At 40.4% G+C, this 24,700-nt stretch overlaps 1 protein-coding gene across 3 annotated transcripts in view; it reads left to right on the plus strand.

Moving 5' to 3' along the window:
- The first annotated feature begins 8,171 nt into the window (after window positions 1-8,171).
- The window catches only part of LOC146491267 (pre-B-cell leukemia transcription factor 1), a 64,868-nt gene continuing 48,339 nt past the window's right edge, over window positions 8,172-24,700 (plus strand). For 2 of the 3 annotated variants that reach the window (XM_085150791.1, XM_085150792.1), the window contains exons 1-2: window positions 8,172-8,910; window positions 9,740-9,813. In XM_085150791.1, the coding sequence (XP_085006917.1) occupies window positions 8,723-8,910; window positions 9,740-9,813 (262 nt within the window). In that variant the 5' untranslated portion in view covers window positions 8,172-8,722. The remainder of the gene's footprint in view (window positions 8,911-9,739; window positions 9,814-24,700) is intronic. The other variant, XM_085150793.1, reaches the window with a different exon arrangement.

Here is a 24,700-nt window from a genome sequence, read left to right on the forward strand (position 1 = left end):
GGTTGTATGAAAACATGGCAGACCTGAACTGACATAAAAGGTAAACAATATTGTAAGAAACATGACAGGGGGTTTAAAGAAACAAAGAATTTTCTTGAAATGAATGAGAGAAAGGGCATGCAGCTACTGGTGTGTGAAGGGTAACTAGACTGTCAGTAACCTTTACGTGATGGGCTGACATTGTATCTATCACATTAAGGATTGGCCAGGTGGAAACACAGCGATCAGGCACAGCTTAATATCCTGCTCCAAAAGAGGGAATTTTATGAATGAAATTCATTTCAGTTATTTTTCTGTGACATGTGATTTCTTATTTGAAATATTTTTTTACCTGTGCAATTTATACATATCACACGTTTAAAGGCCTTAGTATGTGTCTTTTGTATAGGCATTCAAAGATCTGAAGAACTATAAAAGTTATTCAACTATTATAACACAGGACAAACACAGAAAATCACATTAACTATTTACAGTCCCAACAGAACTTCATTGATTTGAAGCAGAAATTCTGAATTATAGTTGCTGCAATTTTAGTATTTTTTTATTTAAACAACATTTCATACACATGGGACTCACATGGGAGAACAAAGCAGAATCAAGACTAAAGTCTAAAGGCAACAGAAATGTAAAACATAAAATTTCATCTAAAACAAGGAAGCAGAAGAAAAAAGGTACAAAAAGAAAAAATTACAAAGTGCAATTTAAAAAATAATCAAAAAAAACCCAACTATTCCATTTACATTGGATATAAGTTGGGATTGCTGAAAGCTTCAGGTACTATATTCAGGTGTGGAACCAGTTGTAGATGAGGGTCACACTGCAAAGAAAGATGATCAATAACATTGAAATAATAAAAATAAATAATACTTAAAGTTAGTTATCAGACACACTTACAACAGGGTTTACAAGACTACCACACTTACAGTTATTTAGTATGGTAATCCTTTTTTAGTCTGTGTTAGAGAGTTTTGCTGCTTATCAAGCAGAAAGGCAACAGAACAAAGTCTGTTCAGTCTAATCAGGTCAAGTACATTATCCGTGGAGGTTTTTGATTTGATGCAGGTCTGGGGTCTGTGAGTCAGAATGTCCAATATCTGAGATTCCAACCTAAAAAAATACAGAATAGTTTCCACTGCCCTGAGATGAAACTAAAGAAAGGAAATCCCCAAAATATCAAAGTTATAATCCGTTAAACTGTTACTAAATTTTCACTAAAAGTAACTGCCTTGTTGCAACATGCCACTGAGTATGGTACTGCTACCAAGCCACTGTTAAAACACTGTTATTTATGGAAAGCTGAAACATTTTGTAAAATCTAAAGGAAATAATTAGACAATTTAAAAAAATATTAAAACCTATATTCAACTGGAAAATAGCTTCGCAGATCAAATGTTGAAAGTGAGAAAATTTAAGAATAGATGCTGGTAATCTACTTCCAATGACAGAACACTAAAAAAAAATGGTGGCGCATATCACAGCTAATAAGGCAACGTGTAGTTAACATGATTGGGTGTTTTAAGAAAGCCTGACAGAGAGGCTTTCAGAAATTAGGATGGGGAGGAGTTCACCACAAATTTTAGAATTTAGGAAAAGAGTGTTTATTTAAACAGGAAGGGTAACTCATGATATTAAGAGTTTCTTTTGCAAACGTGTCCAGCTGGCTCGTAAATCACTTTACGATTCGCTTAGGCGTAAAGTCCAGTTCACCATTAACTTTTTATAGTTATTTGAACAAGGAAGCATTAACTTAACATATTTGTCCAACCATGGGAGAAGTCAGGGCTCCCAGAGGAACAAGCACAAGCACAGAAGCAACATGCAAACTCAGCACAGAAAGGCCCTGGATTTGCACCCAGAACCCACTCACTGTGAGGAGACAGAGTGCTAATGACTGAGCCCCTCTACTACCTCGATAATAAAATATCAATTCAAAGAATCTTATAATACCTATAGCCACAAGTTAGTGGGAAAAAATTCCACTGTTACAGCTTTACAAAAAGGAAAAAACAAATATGCTGCTGGCATCGAATTCAGATATTATTAAAAAGAAAAAGAAAATGTCTTTGTTGTCTTTGATCTTAGGAAACCAATTAGGTTGTTATTTACAATTGATTTGATTTCCCAACTTTATTGGAAGGAGATTTGTAAAAGTAAATAAAGTGTGTTGACTTGAGTTTGTTTGTCATGGAGTAGTTTGTCTGTCAATCTGCTGGTTGTGTCCCAGGTTTCCGCTGTTTATCCACCCATTCTCACATCTATCTTTATCCCCAGTCTGTAACCAGAGGCTCGAGCTCTGAAAAGGTGCATGTGAGATGCCTGTGATACACTACAGTGACAGTAGTTGAGCAATGGGCCTGTCTTGTTCTGGGGCCCCTGCTGAAGCACAGTTCCCCTTTGTTCTGTGATGTATTGATCCATTCAGACCTCCTCCCGAATGTACTCCACTGGTGTTCACTCTGCTCAAACCAGCTTGTGCCATGGATCTTCCTCTAATGCTCACTCTCATTCAGCAGCAAGACACAGAGTCTGCGCAAAACCCAAAGACTAAGCTCTCCGCCACATTTCTTATTCTAGTAATAATGTTAACAACAATTAAAAATGTGCTGTTTTTTAAAGCTACCCAGCCCTTACACTTTGTTGTCCATTTTATCATCTGCATCTTTAGAAGACTACATCGTTTTTATTCTCTCCACATCAATATGTCTTAAGATGCAGAGGCATTGTTTGGAAAAGTCAGTCTTACAGTCTCACTTTATATTCTCTCATAAAGTGAATGCATTTAGGGCCGTTAGTGCTACTTGCCAGGTCACTCATGGTATAATTAACATGCCATTACACTTGCACCCATAGTAACTCAGAAGTGTTACACAGAGGCAAATCTTTCATTTATTAGGAACAAAACAAAATAGATAATAATGATGAAAAGCCAACTGCAGTAACTTTTTTACATTCTTGTGGCCTCGCAGTTGTCCGAATCAACGTGTGTTAGAATCAGCGAGAGGGTTATGTGTTTGAATCTGTTCCATTAGAGCTGCCTCCACACAGCCTAAAAGCTGTGCAGGATGAAAGGGAGGATTTATCTGCACAACCTCATCACATGATGTGACCCAGGGCCTGGAGCAGAAAGGTCTCTCTCTCTCAGGTGCCATGGAAACCAGCCCACCTCTGGCTGCTTGTCCTGCTTCGTCCTCCATTCGCCCTCTGTGCTTCTCCTGTGGAGGTTTCTGAGGCCTGTTGAATGTCTGAGTTTTTAAAAAGGCTATTCCAAATCTGTAAGAATTTTAACACTGTCACTCTCTAAATCTCTAAATTTCAAATTTCTTAAAATTTCTAATTAAAAAAGAACAATCGGATACTAATACTCTAAATTGTCATCAAGTTCATCCTGTTTCCTTTAATTATCCTTGTGATAATGAATTATGTGTAGAATGGAACTGGCCACCAGTGGCAACATGTAAACATTGTCATTTCACTGTATGTCAGAAAGATTACTGCTAGAACTACCCAACTAAATTTCATGAAACATGGTGGAGAGGTGATATATTGACAAAAAAAGAACCCGTTAAATTTTGATGTGGCTTTGATGTGGCTTCAAATCACTTTTTCTAAAAACAAGGAAACAAGATGCTCACTCTGAAGTGGACTTCTAGTTTAGGAAGCTAAGCCTGTGTGTGTATACAAGGTGCTACGACTCACCCTGCATGTCAGAATAAAATCTAAGCCATTGATAAGGAACTCTCTGTAGACCTTTCTGTAGAAGGAGTGGTGAGGCATAGATCAGGGCTTTGAGCACAGTGGCCTCGGTACTTATGAAATGCAAGAAGTTAGGACCATCAGGGCTCTTTCTAGAGACTGTTGTCTGAACCACCAAGTAGACAGGTCCTTGATCATGGAGGTCACCAAGAACTTAAAGGCCACTCACTGCTTAAAAAGTCAGTTATGATAGGACCCGCTGGAAAGATGTGCATCTCTGCAGCACTTCCTCATCCAGGTAGTGCAAACAGACAAAAGCAAATCTAAGTAAAAGACAAATGACAACCTGTTGGGAATAAAAAGTGTATTACGGGAATGCCAAGAGCTTTAGAACAAAGATTTTGAGGTGGGCTTGAACTAAAACTTTTGTTAACAAATAACACCAGACACCACCTAATGCCATGTTGCCTCTAGATTGAAGCATGCTGGTGATAGCATAATGCTATGGAGGTACTGGTCAGTGGTGGTGGTAGGGAAACTGGTCATACTGAGTGCAGGATAAACACAGACTAATAACTGGAAAGCCAGAAAAAGAAAGAAGAAAGTCTGCTCAGCAGCACAGACAATGTGAGATTGCGCAGATGGTCCACATTTGAGTGTAATCATGACCAAGACAGCTTGGAAATGTCTTTGGGTCAATTTTCCTGCTGTTCTTGAGTGACCCAACTATAATCCAGAGTTAAACCTCACAGAACATCTGAGGATAGTATTTCTAACCAAAAATACTGTGGTAAAAGCTGCTGTAATTGCTCCCAGCAAGGGGCTTTAAATTACTGAATTGATATGTTTGTATATGAATAATTTCAGTTTTTGATTTCTAGTTGATTTACAGAAATGGCACAAGACCCACTATCTCTTTTTGATTTACTGAATTTAGATTAACAGGCAGTCTATTCATTATTATATAAACTGTGCAAAATCCAAAGGCTGAGGATACTTTATGAACCAACTATTGGACTGAGGTTCCATGGTCAAGACATTTCTGCAGCTTGTGATAGTGTTTTGGTGACAAAGGAGTCTATGGTCCTAAACGGATTTGATCTGGTTTGATGGTGTACAGCTTTCATTTTTAAAAAAAGGTAAAAACAGAAAACAAAAATATGTTCCTTTTTTTATTTATTAGTTTAATAACGTCACATTATTTAAGCTGTTTTTATGTCCGCTTTTGTCTTTTGCTGGTGCTCCTGAGGATCTGTAGAGCAGAGGTGTCAGAGCTGAAGCTGCTGTCATGTCCTACACCTGAGCGTTACATTTGCCACCACTGTTAGAGTCTGCCTTTGTTACTTTTAATAGCTGTGATGGCTTCACAGAATCCCACTAGGGTCGATGGCACTCTGGTATGGAAAAATTCATTCATTCGGCTCAGCACTCCATAATACACTGCTTACATCTCTGCTGAAAATTAAGCATTTTACAGGACATCTATTAGCATTTCCTGTTTCATCACTAGTGTGTAGCTGATCGTGTGTCAGCCTGGCAATAAATGGAAGAAGATCACTGCCAGCTCTGTGATTTGTTTGCTTTGCCATGTAGCCTGAAAGTATCAGCATATATTTAGATTTCTAAATGCCCTGCTAACATAACTTAGCAGATGTTGGGGAGTCATATGGATGTTGGTGTAACAGAGACCCCCTCAGGTATTCTCATTATTCTACTACTGAGCAGATGGCAAGGAAACTTACCACACGTACTATTATCCATCATACATATTCTGCTCCCAATTTACATAGCTGGTGCTTCAAGGGAGCTCCTACAGGGAGAGCTCCTAGCTCCAGGATTGCACTGCAGCTCCACCTGAGGCTTTGGAAGAGAGTCTGAGATGTCACTGCCACTACACCTCAAGCTCAAATATGCTAATGGTTGTACAAAGGAATTCCAATGGGTGCATTCCACTTTGTATATTTTGATTTGAGAGGGAGAAAAATTTGCAGCCTGATGATTTTTAAATAGTTTCATATCATTCAGGAAGTGTTTTTACGATGAAACAGCCTTAATAAGATGAATAAAATAGACACTTTTATTACATCCATCACTTATCAGGCTTTCAAATTTCCAGCATGATGCATTTACATGTGGTGGCATTTCAAAAATAAATTAACATTAAAATGCCCCGAAGACCTATTTTCTCATTCAGCTTCTTTCTATTATCCATGGTCTCCTACACAAGTCCACAGCTGTCTGCCAGAGCTAAAACTGTGTTGTTCAGTTAAATGGGTGTGTTCTGAATAGGCACTTTGAATCAAGCTGTCCTATCAATTGTGACTGTCTGAGTTTAAGTATTATCTGATTATCTAGTTTGTGTGTGAGTGCGTTTTAATTCCAGTTCTGATTTGTGGATATTTTGTAGTGAATATTTAAAAGGAGCTAAATTTAGTTTTTGATTACTAGTAGCACTATGGGGCCAGTGTATTTTTACATAAATTCCAGTTTTGTTTGTTCTCATGCACACACACAGCTGTACAAGCTGTGCATGTACACGCAGCAAACGCCAGGGCTGAAAATTGAAACCAACATGTGATGCCAAAAACTGCTGTTCCTCAAATAGCCACTTATGGCTGGCTCCAAAAAATAAATAAATAATAAACAAGTCAATAATATGCATCCGTATTTCAAAATGCTTAGATATAGAGTGTAAATAAATATGTGTATAACTGACTACACAATGTACACTTTTTTGGCACACATCATGACTTTTGGAGAGACATTGTTTTGTAGGTTTTTATTTGTTAGAACTATAATTCCATTATATGAAGTAGAGGCAGCAGATAAATCCAAAACTGGCCAGGTCGAATCAAACAGTGTAGATGTATACACAGCACTACGAACGTGAGGAATATTATATAAATTCCACTGGAGGGTGAACTGTCCTTTTACATTATGAATTATTATGGTTGTGGCTACTTTGACTGAAAGTTAAGCATACACACATGGCTGCAGCCGGCACAGCAAAGATAGTGGAAGACATATATGTAACTTTCAGGAGAAAATCCTTTTGAAAAAATAGATTTTGGGGAAAAGTATATTCTCATTCAAATATGTTCATTTCTGGCTCCAAAAAACTGAGATGACCAGCCAAAATGCAAAAACCACCTCTTCATAACTAATGGCTGATGGCAGCTATTCATGTTTATTAATACTATACATATATAGCTGTCAAAGCTGTCAAAGGGCTGAAAAAGACCGCTGAAGACCAAAGATGGACATACGAACACCACATGCTTTCCTAAATGGTCAGTAGGGGTTTTTTGCAAATGTTTTATGAAGAAAAATCTATTTAGAATGAATTTGAATTACCTCAATGCAATTTGGTGATTGACATTGAATGCAATTTTTTTATTTTTAAATTTTGAGAAAACACTACTTTTAACATACTGCTGATAATGCAATGTATTCATGCAGGCTTCCGGGGTTTTTTTTAATATGAAATGTGTTGGTCGGTCCACTAATGCACTGGCTCAAGTGCACATTGTTTACAAAGATTTGCAGAAATGTTTCATGCTGAATTGAATTCAGAGTGGAGATGAGTTTGCAGGTAGCTGTCTTTTAACTCTGCTTGTAATAAAACACCAAGACACTCTTATGTATTAAAATACGCTCCATTTTATGTGTGTCACACATGTATACGTCCAGGCCAGTGATTTGCACAGCACTGTCCTTACTTTAGTTCCACTCTGGAGCTCTTTTTGCCCCTCCTCCTCTGCCTCCTTCTTCTCTCTTCCCTCTGAAAGACTCTCAGTGGTGGAGGGAAGCAGCAGCAGTGAGGCAGCACTGGGCCTGAAGGGCACTTTTCAGCCTGGCCAGACACACTCAGGCCTTGCTGCTTGGCTGCGCAACATGGGTCACCGCCTTACATTAGGAGGACCCTCCAAAGTCAGCCAAGCGGAGCCCTGCAACATACCTGAAAATGAATGAACAAAGTCGCTGTGCCTACTGCAACAAAACAAGCATGTCTGACTGGGAAGTCAGTTTCTGATATCAAAATGAAATATTAATGACATCAGAAAGGTGTTTTTCATAATGTGTCTCATCAGTAGATGGATTTTTCTAGTCGTAAATCTTTATGCACATTATCTATCTAATATTTATAACAAATGAGAAGGCTGGCCAATAGTTTTGATTGGTGCCCCTTATCTTGGCACAGCATGGAGATGAAATGGTCTCCACGGGGCCAGCTGGGGCTCTTGTTGAGGTCAGAAGGAGAGGCTAAAGCAGACCTCTTATTATTTATTTGGAGTTCAGGCTCTATCCATCACTGCGGGTCCTCAGAGTCTCCGTGGTTGTAAGGCAGCAACCACATCTTCCAGCTTCTCCACTGAATCCCACTCTTACAGTCCAATGATAGACGTTTCACGAGAGGCACCTCAAGGTGGGGCTAAATGGTCTTACAGTATATTCCCAATCATGTCGCGTAGGCGGAGTCTGACTCTCATGCTCTTTGCTATGTTGCTGCCTGCCCAGCTTCTACTATAGCTTACATGACAAAAGCAAGGGGATGGAGTGAGTGAAATAAACCCACACTTCGTGTTTCTCACAGCCACTTTTTGGGGGGTAATTTAGCAGGTAGAGGGGGGTTTGGATCTCTGCGCGACATTACAAGAAAACGCGCATGTTTAGTAGTAGAAAGCGGCTGCCTGTCTCTTTTACGCATATCCTACTCCAGTGAAGGCAGCAGCAGTTCAGATCAGATTTCACATTCAACCCCGACCAGCTGAGAGAGGGAGAGAGAGACAGCCAGAGAGCAGGAGGGCTCGTTTCTCCGCTTTCCTCTCCGAAACCCCCTTTTTTCCTGAGCGCCACTGACCGTTCCAGCGAGGAAAAACCCGGGTGTGCGGCGCAGTTATCGGGATTTTTTTTATTTTTATTTTTTACCTCCCTCCCTCCTTTTTTTCTTTTATGTATTTTTGCAGGATTTCAGCAGCGAGAGTACTACAGAGAATTAGATAAGAGGGAAGAAGAAGAAGAAGAAGAGATGGACGAGCAACCGAGGTTGATGCACTCTCACACGGGGGTAGGCATGGCAGGGCACCCCGGCCTGCCGCAGCATATGCAAGAAGGCACCGGAGGAACGGACGGTGACGGAAGAAAGCAGGACATTGGAGACATTTTACAGCAAATTATGACCATCACGGATCAAAGTCTGGATGAAGCCCAAGCCAGGTAAAGGACACACGCTGGTTCGCTGTCAAGAGACGGCGGCGGCAAAGTAGATAAAAAAAAAAACTAAAATTAAAAGATGGTGAAATTAAAAATAAAAAAACAAAAACAAATTCTAAATATATGCGCGGACATTTCCAAATTTCCTAAGCGCTACGGCGAAGATGAAAGTAGAAACGTAAAGGCGGTGCGTTTCTGTGCAAAAGCCGACACAACCGATTTTGCTCCAATTAAAATAACTCGACAGCCGCGCTTCAGCAGAAAATTAAAGTGTGTGAATATGGCAACGTGTCGCCCACTGAGGGTATTTTTAAAACACTTTTACTTCAGCGCAGTGAAGCTGCTTTTATTAGTGCACTCAGATAAAGCTCATCATTTATTTCTAAATATGAAATGTAAGCGAGTAACAGCCCGCGCTGTCTCTGGAGTGTTGTGCAGTTCACAGCAAATGCAGAGCAACTTTCTTACTTGTGATACATAATTCAGGATTTCATCCATCTTGTGTGTTCCGCCTTAAATTCAGCGAAGATGAAGTTATGCATTAAAAAAATCTTTGTTTTTGTTTTGTTTTTTAAATTGATGAACTATAATGATATAATTTTATTTTCTTAGTGTAAATATTGGAGCGTACATAAAGGTAACTATCAATGGGTTTATAGCACATGTGTACACATACAGCTGTTAATAATTTACTTTTTCCCCTGTAATTGCTCTGCATCGTTTAAGTATTAAATTAGTTAAATCGGTAGTTTCTAATCAGTAAATTAACACAGGATAAAATCTATGCTTTTCCTTGCTGTGGTTTGCTCATAAAGCCACTTTTCTGTTTCAGGAAACACGCTCTGAACTGTCACAGAATGAAGCCAGCTCTTTTCAATGTCTTGTGTGAAATCAAAGAAAAAACAGGTATGTTCATACTAATTTCGCAGGAGTGTGTACCACTGCTCTGTCGCTGCCTCCAGATATCCTCACGCAGGTGAAGGGAATTCAAAAGTGCACACACTGTATTATTAAGTAGCTGAAAAACCCACAGAGGCACCGTACCTGCTCTCCTTATCACCAGAGTCTAATTTGCTATTGAGGCTCAAATTCACGTTGGAAGGCTCGATTCAGTCACAACACAATTCACCATATAAATTTCAGTGACATGTAAGACATGTGTTTCCTCATGTAGCGCCAAAGTCTGCGTGTTTTAGCGGTTTCACAATAGGAACTGTGGACAATTACCTCCAACAGTCCTTATCAATTATTGTGTCAAAATATGAATGAGGTTCTTTTTTGATGCTATTGTGGAATAATAGAGAGTATTGAGCAAAAATTGTCACAAGCACGTTGATGTCTCCCCTTGTGAGTTAACTGTCAAGTCTGCTGAATAGTCTCTTTCTATTATGTATTGTGTCTCTCTATTAAAGCAGTTGTGAGAGAGCATGTCAGCAGAATAATTGCTAGGAGAGAAATAACGTAACATAGGAGGCGTAAGTCATGTTTCCAAATCATTCTCCCTGTGACATTTTTGAAATTGGCACAGAGAGAATTCAGTGCACTTCAGCTTGATAGCATGCACCTCGTCTTTTATTTCCTTGTCTTTACACCGATGTGCTTTAGGACTCTTGCAAACTTACATCGTTGAGATACCGAGTTGCCAAAACCATGGCAGCAAGAGCCAGGGTTTCTGTGTGTTTCCCACTCATTAGTACATGACATCAAATGGAAGAGGGGGAGAAGATATTGTTTCATTGTCTCCAAAGTTGCACTTGCTTATACTTGACCTTTGTGGTAGCGGTGATTGGTGCTGTTTGTGTTGTTTCTCGTGTGTGTGATCCCACCCTCGCTTGGTGCTTTCATGGATGTTTTCATTGAGGCTTTCATTGAAGATCACCTCGCTGCTCACCCCCCCCACAAGCGTGGCAGTTTATCTTGAATCGGCCACTGCCTCAGGAGAGAGCAGGGGGGCCTTTTGAAGCCTGCTGGCTCACTCTCAGTTTTGTTGTCTTGGTAGGTTTTATCGAAGGGGAGTGACACAGTTATGCATAGTGTTTTACTCCCTGGCGCTTCTCGGAGTTCATCTAAAGTTCGGCTCTTCTGAGAGTACAAAGTAACTTGGACCCCTTCCTGCCTGCACTCCCTTTTGTTTTCGCTTTCAGCTGGTAACCTATAAATACAAGGTGCAGCATAAGGAGCTGTGTGCTGGAGATCTGGTGCTTGTCATGTTATTGTAGTTTTTTTTTTCATTTTATCCAGTCAGCTTTGTTCTAGTTTAGAAAGAAACATTTATGCAGTTTCTACTAATTCGGATACACTTTAAATGTCTTCATTCTTTCCACAGTAGAAATAAAACTCTGAGATTACTACAGCAAAGAGTAACTGTGTATTTCTCCTTTCTCACACCTCAGCTGTGCAGTCAAGTTTAGTGTAAATAAAGTATGAAGTGTGAAAAACACTTTCTTCCATGTAACACATCAAGTCACTGACAGATTAGGCGCCATTATACAAAGGTTGTGCCCGCTCTTTTGACTTAATCCTTTCAATAATATTTGCCTTTCTTGATGAGACCAGCAGTGTGCATTTGTACACGATGAGCGATATTATGAATGAATATTTCTTGGGTCAGTTTTTGAATTTCAGCTGTAAAAGGCTTCTCTGCTGTGTTGTGAAAAAGTCGTAGCTTGTTGCTCCATCTAGTGGTTTTCCCTTCTTTTGAAATCTAATTAAAGTAGTGGAATTACTGAGTGTTTAATATCTTTTTTTATTGTAATGTAATTTAAATTAAGAATTTTTTAAATGTACATTTACACAAATCTGAGGCTATACTGGCAAAACAAAGTAGCTGAATTGGCTTTTATGTTAAAAAGTGCTTCAGTGTTTACTGTAAAGTGTAAATTTGGTTCTTTTTACTACATTTTATTTGGCGCACCTTTTTACTTAGATGTTCTTCACATTTCAATATTAAAATTACTACTAAATCAGTATGAGCCACTTTTACATATTTCAGCGCGCAGCTTTAGCAACTGCTCGGAGCTGCAAGTGTGCGGCTGTAACTTTGTCCTCAGTAACCATCAGAGTGCAGAGACAGTGTGTATCCACAGAGCTGCTGTTTGCTTGTGTATATTTTCCATCCCTGGAGCCGCTGACAGCACCTGCAGGACACAATGCCAGTGCTGATCTAGGGCCTGAACTTGTGACCTGCTCTGTGTATTTTTACTGGGAAGAAGTGAGCGATGGCCAACAGAAATATTGTGCAGTATAAACAAGCACAATAGCACACCGACACCAGGGAGGAAAAAGAGGAGGAAGGAACACTTTATTTAAACCAGTGTTTTTAGTTTTTTTTTTTTCTTCCTTTTTTGACAGACAGTGGCTCTGACTTTACCCAGATTCATTCCGGGCATATTTGGGCTGTCTATTTTACTTCAAAGGAATGCTGTTTTCCTAATGCTGTGTGTGTGCGCGCGCGTGCGCAGCATCATACATTAATAAGAGGAGACGAAGCATAAAATATATAGAGCATATTAATTATATGACTGTATTTATCTAAAATGTGGAGCAAAGGTAAAAGCAGCACAGCTTCTCTGTGTTAGTGCTCATCCTAGCTGTGTCGCTGAGCTTTGGTAGATACTTTCCAAAAATATGTCGTAACAGTTGGACTCCACTGCCATTGGACGATATAATCTTTACCTCTCACTAACCGATTTCTTTAAATTAACAGGCTGTCAAAGGTGAATATATCAAGTGAGCTGTTTATTTGTCTATTAATGTATCTTTATCACAGGTATTTTTAAGGTGCGCTGTTTTTTTCTTGGGCTTCTCCTTTACTTTTTTATGATTGATGAAAATGCCTCTTTAGATAAGCAAAGGCTTGACAAACTGATTTGGAAAATGAGCCGCCTTGACCTCTGTAAACACTTCATCAACATCGTAAATCTCTGGCAGTGTCAAACAAAACCACTCCTTGACTGAGCTGCTCAGTAAATGCGCTGCGCTGACTCGCTGTTTAATTTTTTTCCTCTCAACCTCAACAAAAGGCCAGCTTTCTCGTGGCCCGTGTTTGTGTAGTGTAAGGTTTCAAGCCTAGGGGATCCTCCATTTATAAAAATGACTAGCCGAGTGATGTAATGTTATTTTTTGAAGGGTGAAAATAGGGTGTTTTATAGAGGGCAGCCGAGCAGTGTTTGACAGGATGAAATGAGCCAGAGGTCTGATTATGGAAGGTGCGTGGAAGCCTACACTACATTGACTTGTCAGACCATTCAGATGCTTGGCATCTGCCTATTTGTATTAGAGGCTGAACTCGGCTCAGCTCTGCACGTCACTGGCGAAACGCTTTGAAGCAGCCTTCGAGGTGATTGGGTATGATGTAACCTTTAAAACGTGATACAGCTGGTGCAGTGCTGAAATCGCTGGTCAATATTTAAAAATTGGTAAGATGGCTGACAGAAAATCTATCACCGCTGGTACTGATATGTGATCAATCACCTTTAAAGCAACAATACAAGTATGTCCGACGTGAGGATCCATTTATAAATGGAATATCTTTTGCTTTTTTGCCACTAAATGGCTTTTGTAATTGGCCGTTTTTATTAATGAATTGGTTAGCTTTGTGACTTATTAGAAATCAGTGACTTAATGCAGTTTCATGGGATCAGTCAAAAAGTATTCAATTTACTGGCATTTAAGAACAAGAAAAGGAGTAAATTCTCCCATGCGAGCACACAGAGTTGTCGATTTATTGTTTTTTTATGCTCAAACAATTACTTTAAACAGGTCTCGACACATTTCCATCAGCCGATTAATCAAATAATTGACGAGTCTTTGCAGTTTTCCGCATAAGAGAGATCTGAACACATCCTCTTGAAAAAAATCTGGAAAATTGTGATCACATTTCAGTCCACTAAATGAAGCAATTGACAGATCAATGACTACCTGACTGATAAACTGACGGTTTGGTCTATTACATGTTAGAAGGTTGTTAGAAAAAAAGGAGTTGTCTGATAGATGCTAATGTGGCAATGCACAGCTGAAGGCTCTATTTTCAGGTTACCAAACTGATACACATGGACTTGATATATGAAATAGCCACATTACAGCAGCAATTAAGCATTTGTAGGGCTTGTTGGGAGTCACTGCAAGTGCAAAGCAGCAGGTAGTAACAGTACACATTACCTTCCGCGTACTGTATTACATGTCGAGGTGGATGTCACGGGGCCGTGCCTCCCCTCTCGTGATCGTCTCCCGGTGGACGCAGATACGTGCAGCCTTTGTCTCCCTCTTATCCTTCCTCCCCCGTGCTGATACAGCAGCATCCAGCAGGAGAGAAATGCCAAGCTCGCCGCCACAGCTGTTTCCCCAATCGCTCTGCTTAATCATCCACTGAGAGAGAGGAAGAGCTGAAGTCTAATTCTGCTCTGAGGATGTCGACGACTGGGGAAAATGTGTTTTGATTAACCAACATAAGGCAGACTTTTTTTTTTCGGTGCTGCATTTGATGCAGAATCGTAATCACAGAATCATCAGCGAGTGACAGCATTGTAAATGGCGAGCTAATACCATTACAGTATAGAACAATGTGGTTACATTATACATTATGCAAATTGTCAGTCGCCTAATTGATACATGTTAATCATATTAAGGAGCTTAATTATAGGAATCTTAGTGTGCTGCGATTTGGTAATTAACACTGACATCACACGTACAAGGAAAGTGATCTATTTTTTTCCAGGACACATTTCTCTTCTCATCCTTGTGAAAAGGAAGCAGCAGCTCTACATCGTTTTTATATTTTTGAATTTCCTGAACTGATGAATGATTTTCTTCCTCTCTGCTGAAGGCTACTGGAATGCAGTTTGTAGAAAAAATTACATTTAGCTCCCAGCAGCTCTGCCAGTGTGGAGATTACAGACTGAAGGCGAGATCCAAGCAGACTTGTAAAAGAGCGCGGGCCTCAATCTTTTACCTGAATGTCGACTCCTGCGCCTAAATATCACTGTTCTGCCATTTACCTCGATCAAGGCTCTCTTTGCAATCTCAGTCCCTGCAGGTTTGCTCTGCCTTTTTTTATACTGGCCTCCTTAATATGTTACGAATTTAATCAAGTCTACAAATTTGTTATGCACGTTAAATTGAACATGCAATGGCACATTCGAATGTGGTTGCCATACCAACCCCCCAGGAGTTCATTTTCCATAATGTAGTGTTTGGAATCTCATTTCCTCCACTCTCCCCTGCTGCTACTTGCAGACGCCACCTCCAGGCTTCCACTGTATGTTCGCCACGAAGGAGGCTCGACTGCCACAGCTTTCAAACACTGGAGGGAGGGAGAAAAGAAGGAGAGAGGGAGAGAGAGGCCTCTCTCCACGTAGTGGAAATGACACAAATTAATATACACTACTTAAACCAGACCAAGATTAATGGTTCCCTTTCGCTGCAGCTTAGTCCCACTGTCAGTTGCCGGGTGCTCGTTGGACAAAATCAACACTAATCAACATTTATTCCACTTTTGCCCTGGGCTCTCAGGAGTCTGGCAGGACTGCCTGCCCCCCCCTCCCTTACCTCCTCTCTTCCCTCCCAGCAATCCACCCCTCCCTCCGTCCGTCTCGCTACGCTTTTCACCTCTCATCCAGCTCCTCCATACATCACCCTCCTCACACTGCTCGGCTCCTCAGAGAAGAGTGCGCCCCCTCCTATCAGGCCACATTAGAGTCATGATAGATTTTCTCTTTTCATTTGCATCTGATATTTAACACAGCAAAGCAGTTGCTCTGTCACTTTACAGTACAAGCGTATGAGCGCGTGCACATGGGCTCTTGTACGCGTGTGTCTTTTTGAAGCAGTTGGTAATCTTATCTGCACTCAGTCACCACTGCATTATGGGAAACAGGATATTCATTCACTGCTCAGTCAGGAGTGTGTATGTGTGCGCGTCTCAAGTTGTGTATTTATACAGCACTTCATTTGCTGGAAAGTAACATTTTAGATTTCCCACCACCAGTAAACTGAACTCCGAGGTGTCACGTGTGCATTTTCCGAGTATCCATACAGCTTATCGTGCACGTCGTAAATTTCCCTTTGATTTCAGTGACTGGCACTCGGATCTGCTGACTCTTCTTTCAGCTCCACCATCAGCCTCGCACAGCAACAATAAGTGTCCCGTGAAGGCTCATAATTGGCCGAGCTAATGCAGGTCACAATTCCACTGATGCTGCACGACTCTTTGTCATTCCACCAGCTATGATAAAAACACGCTCACAGGGGCGATTAATAAGAAATATGAACAAAATTAAACAGCATCTATATCCTAACTGTAACTATGGGGCAAACATGGAAAACATTATATCTTGACTGAGGCTCATGCTGCTACAACTTAAGGAAATTTTAACGTTTTCCTTCTTGTGATTCCGATGCTTTGGTATATATTAGTATTTATTCATGCAGAGCGATTTTTCCACAGTCAGAATGGAAGTTTTGAGGACAGACAAAGTAATTCAACCAAAGGAAGGAAATAATGAGGAGAACTACATCTGGATGATGTAACGATTCACCATCATTACATTTTAGAGACTGTTAAAATTGTTGAAAATTATTACATGATCCGATAGTGTTATGGATATTTCTGATTAATCCATCAGCAGTAAACAGAGCACTTAAAAATTCCAGTTTAAAAATAATTCCTGACATTACTTCCTGATATCTGGATATATAGGACTAATGTTAATTTAGCTGATGTGGTTGTCAGAGCACTTCCAGGTCGTTTAACATAACATTTTTAGATTTGACACCATAGATGGAAAAATCTTAAATAACTAGAGTCATGCAAGTAAGTTTGTTTCCATAGTTGTAAAACACAACAGCCTACTAGTAATATTAGCATGCCACTATAGATGCACCCACTGCTGTTTAGATTTACTGATTTCCTCATTCCATTTTTTTCCCCAAATCCTGTTCATTACGTTGTAATTACAAATTCAAAACATGAGTTGGCGGTAGGATTGTTGTCAGTGTTGGAACTAATAAACATTAAAGAAGAGTAAGGCAAAAGAGAAAGAAAGGAGAAGACCTCAGAACCAGTTAACCGATTGGCAGTCATGAAGATGAGGAAAGAGGAAATGCTACACTGCCAGATTACTGACTTTACAGAGTTAGCATCATGAGAAAGCAAGTTTGGAGACATTATCCAAATCAGTTCCCAACTGGAGTGATTCCAATTAGTGCCTGGGAGATGTGACATAGGTTAATATGATCACCAGAGAATCATTTATATCTGAAGCTGATTGGCCAGTTTTTAACCATGAGTTGTCAGCTGTGAAAGAATTATTTCTTTATGATAAGTTTCTTTAAGTTTCAAATTTATAACAAAAACAAAAAAGACAGATGGGAAAAATAGTCCGTAGCGTTGGATATTGGCTAAGCTTATTTTATTTATATATAACACTGACATCAACCCAGAATTTCTCAGTTGGTCCTTATTTGTCACTCAAGTAAGGTGCTGAAACACCCCCCCCCCCCCACCCCCTCCCTCAGATCTACAGTCCTTTTTTGTGTGCGTTGTTTTCACAACCATTTGGATTTTCATTCATCCAGCTATTGTCTTACCCACTTGTTCCTATTTAGGGAGCTGGATGTGCTGGATCTATTCCCAGCAGGCATTGGGTGGGAGCCAAGGAAACACACTCAGCGGGTGAACAGTCCATCACAGCAGTTCAGATTTTATTAATGTCCAGTAATCTGAGGTGGAATCCCTACTGCGACAGCCTCAGATTTCGAATCTGCGTGCTGCTTTATCCCCCTCTGAAGATGAAATTGTGCAAACAGCTGATGCCTCTTTTCCTCTTTTCCTACTTTGCCAAGATATTCAGCGCAGTGTTGTCCATCTTGTAGGACTGCACGGCCAGAGGCATTGTCATGGAACCAACTGGCCTCATTGAAGTGACACCTAGTGCTTTGTCAGCTTTGTGTCTCAGGTGCCAACCTGCGCTTCCCAAAATAAACTGTCATGCAATGTGGCAGGACAGAAAAATGTAGAAGGAGCATGTTGGGGCCCTGTGCCCCCCTGAAAGGAAACAAATGTTCCATAGCAGAAATGTATTGTGGCTTTGGATGCCTTCCCAGCACCGACACCAGCGACGTGGAGGGAAACTTAAAGCGTGGAGTGTGATTGTCTGCAGCATCAGCAGGGGTCGCAGCAGGTGGGAACGTAGAAGTAAAACGTGAAGTTTCTCTGCATTGACATAGCTTTTTAATTGCAATTATTTCAACTTATTTCATTTCACTGTGGACCTGTTAGAGTTTGACAGCTCTTTGTTACTTGCAGACATCCTCTTCCAGAAATAGCTTATGCTTACTGTAGTTAGCTGCTCTTCCTGTTTTTATAAATGGTCTGTCATTTTCTCTCTGCGGTGCAACATCACACCAGGGAAGTGAGCGGAGGATGTGTTCTTGGTTGAAGTCACTTTCAGACTGGTGTCAGGAGGCTGGAAAGGGTGAGCATGCGGAAAGTCATATGCAGAGATTCCTTACCGACCTCTAAAGTGTGACCACCAGCCGTGTCTGCACTGTTGGATTTGGCCCTGAGTGTGTGATTCCTGCTAGATCTCGCCGTGGCCAGTGTGTTCTATAGCTGCTATGACATTTTTATGACTAGTGGACTGAAGTAAAGGTGGGAGTCACAAAGGCTTGAAATGGATCTGCACCTCTATAATGAGGAACCAGCAGCTAATCATGCACACAAAGGGAAGGCTTCTGTAGGCTGACAGCGAAAAGTATAATGATGTTTCACTAAACATGGATTGCAGAGCTGGAAAGGTTGTGATGTGAACATTGTTTGAGCGAGGATTGTCTGGAGGAGGAGAAATGGGCTCATTAATACTCTACAAGGGGGTCACTGCTCCATCCAAGCGAGACAATAAGCACTTCTGTTAAAGCCGTGCACCTACTGAGCTCTGAAATGTTACATTTGTATGTTAAAATTGTTTTTCAGTACAAACAAAACACAAAAGATTTTTCCAAAATTCAAAGTACACCTAATTCTCGAGGCTAATATTTGAATTTTTCACAAAGTCAGCATAAAAGACGTTTTTTATTTCTAATAAAACTAAATCAGTTTGCTAAATCACGTTCGTTTTATTACACTGTCACTGTGACAGCTACACGACTTTGTGACAAATGTAATAAATTTTAATTGATTGAACAGTTAATAGTATAAAACTGAAGATGGAATATTTTTTACACTTTTTGTTTTTAATAAATATACCAAATAAATCATTTCTAAATGAGATTTCAACCATATTTATCCCGTTGCTCCGTCATACCTTTAGCTGTGATGCTAATGTTGCCAAAGGAATATGAAACATGAATGTGCTTTATGTAATTCCAATACTAATGTCATGTTTTAGTTGGGTTTTCTTTACCAAGGAATTCAGAATGGTTACTGTTTTTACAAGATACAAGAAGCATAACTGGAAAATGCTACAAAACTAGCTAAAATAAGCTATCTGACAGACTCTGTTGGTAACTTAATAAGAGGAAGTATTTTAATGTTGCAATTTGTCTTGTACAAAGTTACATTTTACAAAGTGATCCTGAAGTTAGACCACTGACAGACCTCTTGGAGAACATCAGGTGCAGGAGTCATTGCAGTTTCCATTAGCCTATGGTAATCCTACTAACCAATTTTAAAAGAACAGGAAAAAACAACCAGTGACAAATCATTTTTGGATTAATTTCTTTTTTATTCTAGCAGTATTATTCCAACATTACACCTTTTTTAATTGTACAATTAATCAGCCAAATAAAAAAAAACATCAGGATAATAATTGATAATCAACATAATCGTTAGCTGTATTTCTAACAGCCAACTGGCCGACCTGTCATTGCTCTTCTAGCTGATAAATCCGCTCTGCTCCTGCCTCCGCTGTAAAGAGATTGTGTTGATAAGTTAATATTCCGACAACAGAGATGAGATAAAGAGGTTTTAGGAGTTTGGAGGATAGTGTAACCTTGATAAAATGCTCATCTCAGTGACACTGATTTTCACCATCCATCTTCATCTGATATGAAGTATGCAAATGGTGGCATCGGCTGGGAGTGGAGTACGGTGCTGTTAAATGGGCCATTTCAAATGTTCTTTGTACCATGCTGACTTCCAAAAAATTCACTGTCAGCCAGCTCAGCGCAGACTGAAATCTTTTTGGAGACACTTTTCCACCTTTATCTTATATCTTCTTCTATTTCTTCCCACTTCCATCCACCTCTCCCTCTTTTTTTTCTTCCCTTCTCCAGCTTTCCCTTCCCCTCTCCTTGCGTGCCATACAAATTAGGTAGGCACTGACAGTGTCAGAATGGCTACTCATGAAATATTAACAGCTTGTAGAGAATTTTACATTGCTACATTTCTCTTCATTTTTAACTGTGTCAGCACAGGCTGTGGAACATTTATTTGTGTGAGTTCAGGAAGGCTATTACCCTAACAGCTTTTTTTCCCCCAATGTTGTAGATGATATCCATCAACCCTCTTTCCAAATTCATGCAGTCTATCTCACCTCAAATATTTTGCCTTGCAAATGGAAGTGATTCGATTGTGTTTATTTGTACCTACCGCATCCTGGATACGTGATCTTTGGGTACAAGAGCATCGATGTAAGAAGCTGTTTATTGTCTTATGAAGCTGGTAATTATCTCCTTATGGGTAAAATAAGACAAACACTGTGGATTAGACAACATATGGAACCCTGTTAAAATGTCTGCATGGAAGGTAAACCTTGGACTGACTGTGATAAACAATGAGTCCAATTATAAGTTGTTGAGGATCAGTATTACCGAGCGTTAAAGAGAATCTAAAAGAGGTGCCATGCTTCTCTTGTTTGCCTTTAAGACGGTTGATTTTGCTTTTATTTATTTTTTTATCCCTACTGGTCTCCAAGCGCCTTCAGCTCAGTGGGCGGGGTTGGCCTCTCTCTTTCTGCCTTTTTGTTGGATGGCCTCTATAAAGATGGAGCTGTCAATCATCTGCAGGCTTCCCAGTGCTGAGAGGCAGCATCAGCTCTCTGTGAGAGACTGGAACAATGACTTTTGTTGTCACACATGTGCATTTCTGTGGAGCGGTCTGTGGACAGCGTTTTGCCCTTTAATTAAATTCATTCCTTCAGTCTGGAAGGAGTCAAACAGATGAGAGTCTAAATAATTGAACAGACCAAATACAAAGATGCACATACAAGCCATTTTGGGCTTTTTTTGACAGCTTATTACAACTTGGGCAACCGTTTCTCCTAGAAATCACGTTGCTGCCCACAAAGCACCAGATGTCTTTGGATGTTGTTTTCTGGTTGGCCAGTTGTTCCCTTTAAAAACACGTCCATTCAAATCTAAAAATGAAGGCTTAGTAGACGCCCACGTCACACCTAGCCATTGTCTGGCTTAAATCATGTATCTTTTTTTGATGCAACACTTGATTGACGTTTTATTTGCTTGCGAAACGACTGTGATTAAACAGCCACACAACATTTACTCCTCATACACAGAGTAGTATTACTGATGGCAGAATTTTTATTTTTAAATATAAAGACTTGCTTTGCTGGTTACACACATATGCATGTAATGTTATGGATTTCATGGGGTTATAGCTCATTCTGTGTTGTATGGTGAGGTTATCTATCCTCTGGACAGTCTAAACGTATTGTTGCTACATGCTAGTGCAGCATGGTGATGAATGGTGTCTCACAGCAAACCCACTTGGTTTGAATCTGCTGCTTTAACCTTGGTCACTGGTTAACCAAATCCCTTATTGTTTAGACGTCCAGTAAAATCGTCTTCCCAGGTTTTTGGCGAGTGGTGCATAAATGGTTCGGTTAAATTTAGAAGCATAGCATCATTTTTAGATGTATATAGCGATGGAGTCGATTCAAGGGTATATTTTTTTCTTCTATCACTATTTGTGGCGTTTTGTTTTATAGAATTTCTATGAGAAATGTTTGACTTCAATTTCACTTTAGTCTAAAACATAAATATCCCAATACCAAAATACAGCTAATTGTGGCTAATGTAGAGGTTTGTCTAAAATCCATATAGCAGGAAAATCCAGGAATTGACTGTGGAATAATTGCTTATTATATAAAGAAAAGACATGTTGGAATGCTTCAAAAGTTTTATTTTAAAAAATTAAGAAAATGATAAAATCCTGAGAGTAGTTTCCTATTTTAGCTAATCTAACGAATTTAAAAATCAGGGCTGTAATACAGAACAGTTACTATTGATAAAAATCAGTTTTACACTGATTTATTATACTGGTCATCAAACTTGCAGTCAGACAACATGTGAAAACTGTGGCATAGTCCGCTAGTATTAATAGGACAGAGTGACGTGACTCACTGTAAAAGACAATAAAAGGTAAATCAGATTCAGGTGTAAATATTGCTTCTATCATAGCTTTGTTACTTTGAAAAATAAATGGAGGAAAATTAGTTAATGAGGTGTGTCCTCCTCTCTTATTATATGTGGCTGGGGCTTCCTCTCCTCCTGACTAATGATGATGTGTGGCACAGGTAGCTGTCAGCAAGGCATGATTAATTAAAAGAAAAACTAGGCCGATTTGTCATATCGTTCTAACTGTGGTCAGAGAGCAAGGCGACTTGCGCTGCTGCTGCCTTCCCACCCGCCACTGTACCTTGACTTCTAGAGTTTGTTGAGTTCTGCAGCTGTTTGTGAGAAGTCTCATCAGCTCCATGGGAGTTTTTATCAGCGTCTCTCTGCTTAGACTGTCTCAACACAAACCCGATAACAATTAGGAGGCGTCTGCTTTGGAATGGAGCTCAGATACATAAGCGTGCCAAGCGAGGCTGACATAACGAACAGATCCAGCACAGAGGAGAGCACTCCTTTGTCTGTTGAGTTTGAAGTCTCAGAGAAGCACGGATCCTTTGCCACTAACACAGCTAAAGCCGCATTTGATGTTCAGCGTTTGTGTTTTAGAGGCTCATCCATGCAACATTGATTACCAGCGCTGAGATTCCAGCATTGCTTTCAGTGCACGCTGACTGAAGCTTCTCAGCTGCCTCTCAGGCCCAGCAAAGAGAGCAGGAGTCTTGTTTGTGTTGGACTGCAGTGTTGCTCCCAGCGTGCAGCCTGGCCCTTGTCAGCGGCCCTGTCATATCTGTCTCGGGCCTGTCCCGGCAGCCAACCAAGGCTCCCACGTCACAAAGGCGGGCTCATCCTAGGAGAGACAGGTGTCAGCAACTTCCCCCCCTCCGTACCCCCCCTCCCTTCCCTTCACCTCTCCCCCCCACACACACACATTTGTCGAGGCAGATGCCTGCTGCAACAGAACCTTATATTTGAAGCTGAGCAGCTTGGAAAGAAGGGTCATCTGTGCCACCCATTCACAGTCGCCATATCGCAAGAGACCGCAGCTCCATCAGCTGTGTGAGAGCGCTCGTGTCAGATACGAAGCATCCACCAGAGGAGACTGTCCCGGTCCGAAAGCATTACAGACTGGGGCTGAGTCCTGACTGACTGACACACTGACTGACAGCTTTATTGTGTCCTTTGAGGAACGAGGATAAAAGGCTCTTATGAAGAGGCCTTCCAAACACAGACCGCACTCGATCGTGCTCGAAAAGAATTACTCGTTTCTTTGTATGCATTGTTGTTTCTTTGTGTAGAGTCCGGGTCTTTCAGCTGATAACACGATTTTCTTTTAATTGTCCAAAAGCAGCTATGGAGAAGTCTGACTAGCTTTGGTTTCAAAGCTTCAGGAATAGCATTTAGAATACTGTGTAACTGTACTACAGTGTAGGTTTGGGCGTTATGTTAAGATTTTCCAATCATCCACCATCGGTCCAGCATATGTACAAGTGTACAAGTACTCCCTCTGTGTGCTCACACTCTTACATATTCATTTAATGTAATACATTAGTACAAACTGACATATTTGGCTTTATTTTTGTTCTAAATCAGAGAAAACTGGCACCCCCAAGGACCTAAATGAATGAGCTTTGCCAACTTTACACGAGCAGAGATGTGAGGATAATATGTGTTATTTGATGATCAAGAGGGAAAACCTTAAATATATGGTAGTGTCGGTTAAAAGCTACCAAGCTAGCCTAGCAGGAGCTCTGTTAGCATGTTAGCTCAGAAACTAGTCAGATACAGGAATACCGATTTCCACACTGGTGCTCTATTCCATTTAACTACTTAACTATGTGACCATGTGACGTGACTATGCAATGGCAGTTCTCCACAAGGCTATAATCACTAGTCATATATGATGAGAATCCCAGTATCTCTGTATGTTATGGGCCAATACAAAGAGAAGGAGTGTTATTCAGTTTAAGTAATTATTTAATGTTTTGAATTTTCAAATAAGCTGCTACTCTAATCGTAACTGTGAGGAGAGACACTTCAATAAAGTAACTTTCACTATCATCAAGTTTTCTTTTATTTACTTTGACGTTTAACATTAGATAGCTAGCAACGTAGCGTAGTAGTCAAGCCCTGCTGGCCGTGACGTGACTGAGCCAAGTGCGCATTTCTTATATTATCGGAATATAATGGTTACAAACGCAGGATTGGGGGGGGGGGGGGGGGGGGGCTGTGAATTTTTGCTCAGGGCCTCAGCGGACTGTGGAGTCAGCACTGATCATGAGTCTAGTACACCTTGAACATGGCCATAAAATGACCTGCGGTTGGTGCACCTCAGAAGGCAGAGCAGGCCGTCTATCCGGGCTTCTCACGTTTGTATGTTGAAATGTCCTTGGAAAAGATCCTAAACCTTATATTTCCCCTGGCGTGAAAGTGTGTGCAATAAATA

Source organism: Neolamprologus multifasciatus, chromosome 23, assembly GCF_963576455.1.
Source record: "Neolamprologus multifasciatus chromosome 23, fNeoMul1.2, whole genome shotgun sequence".
In the NCBI taxonomy this organism is placed as follows: Eukaryota; Metazoa; Chordata; class Actinopteri; order Cichliformes; family Cichlidae; genus Neolamprologus; species Neolamprologus multifasciatus.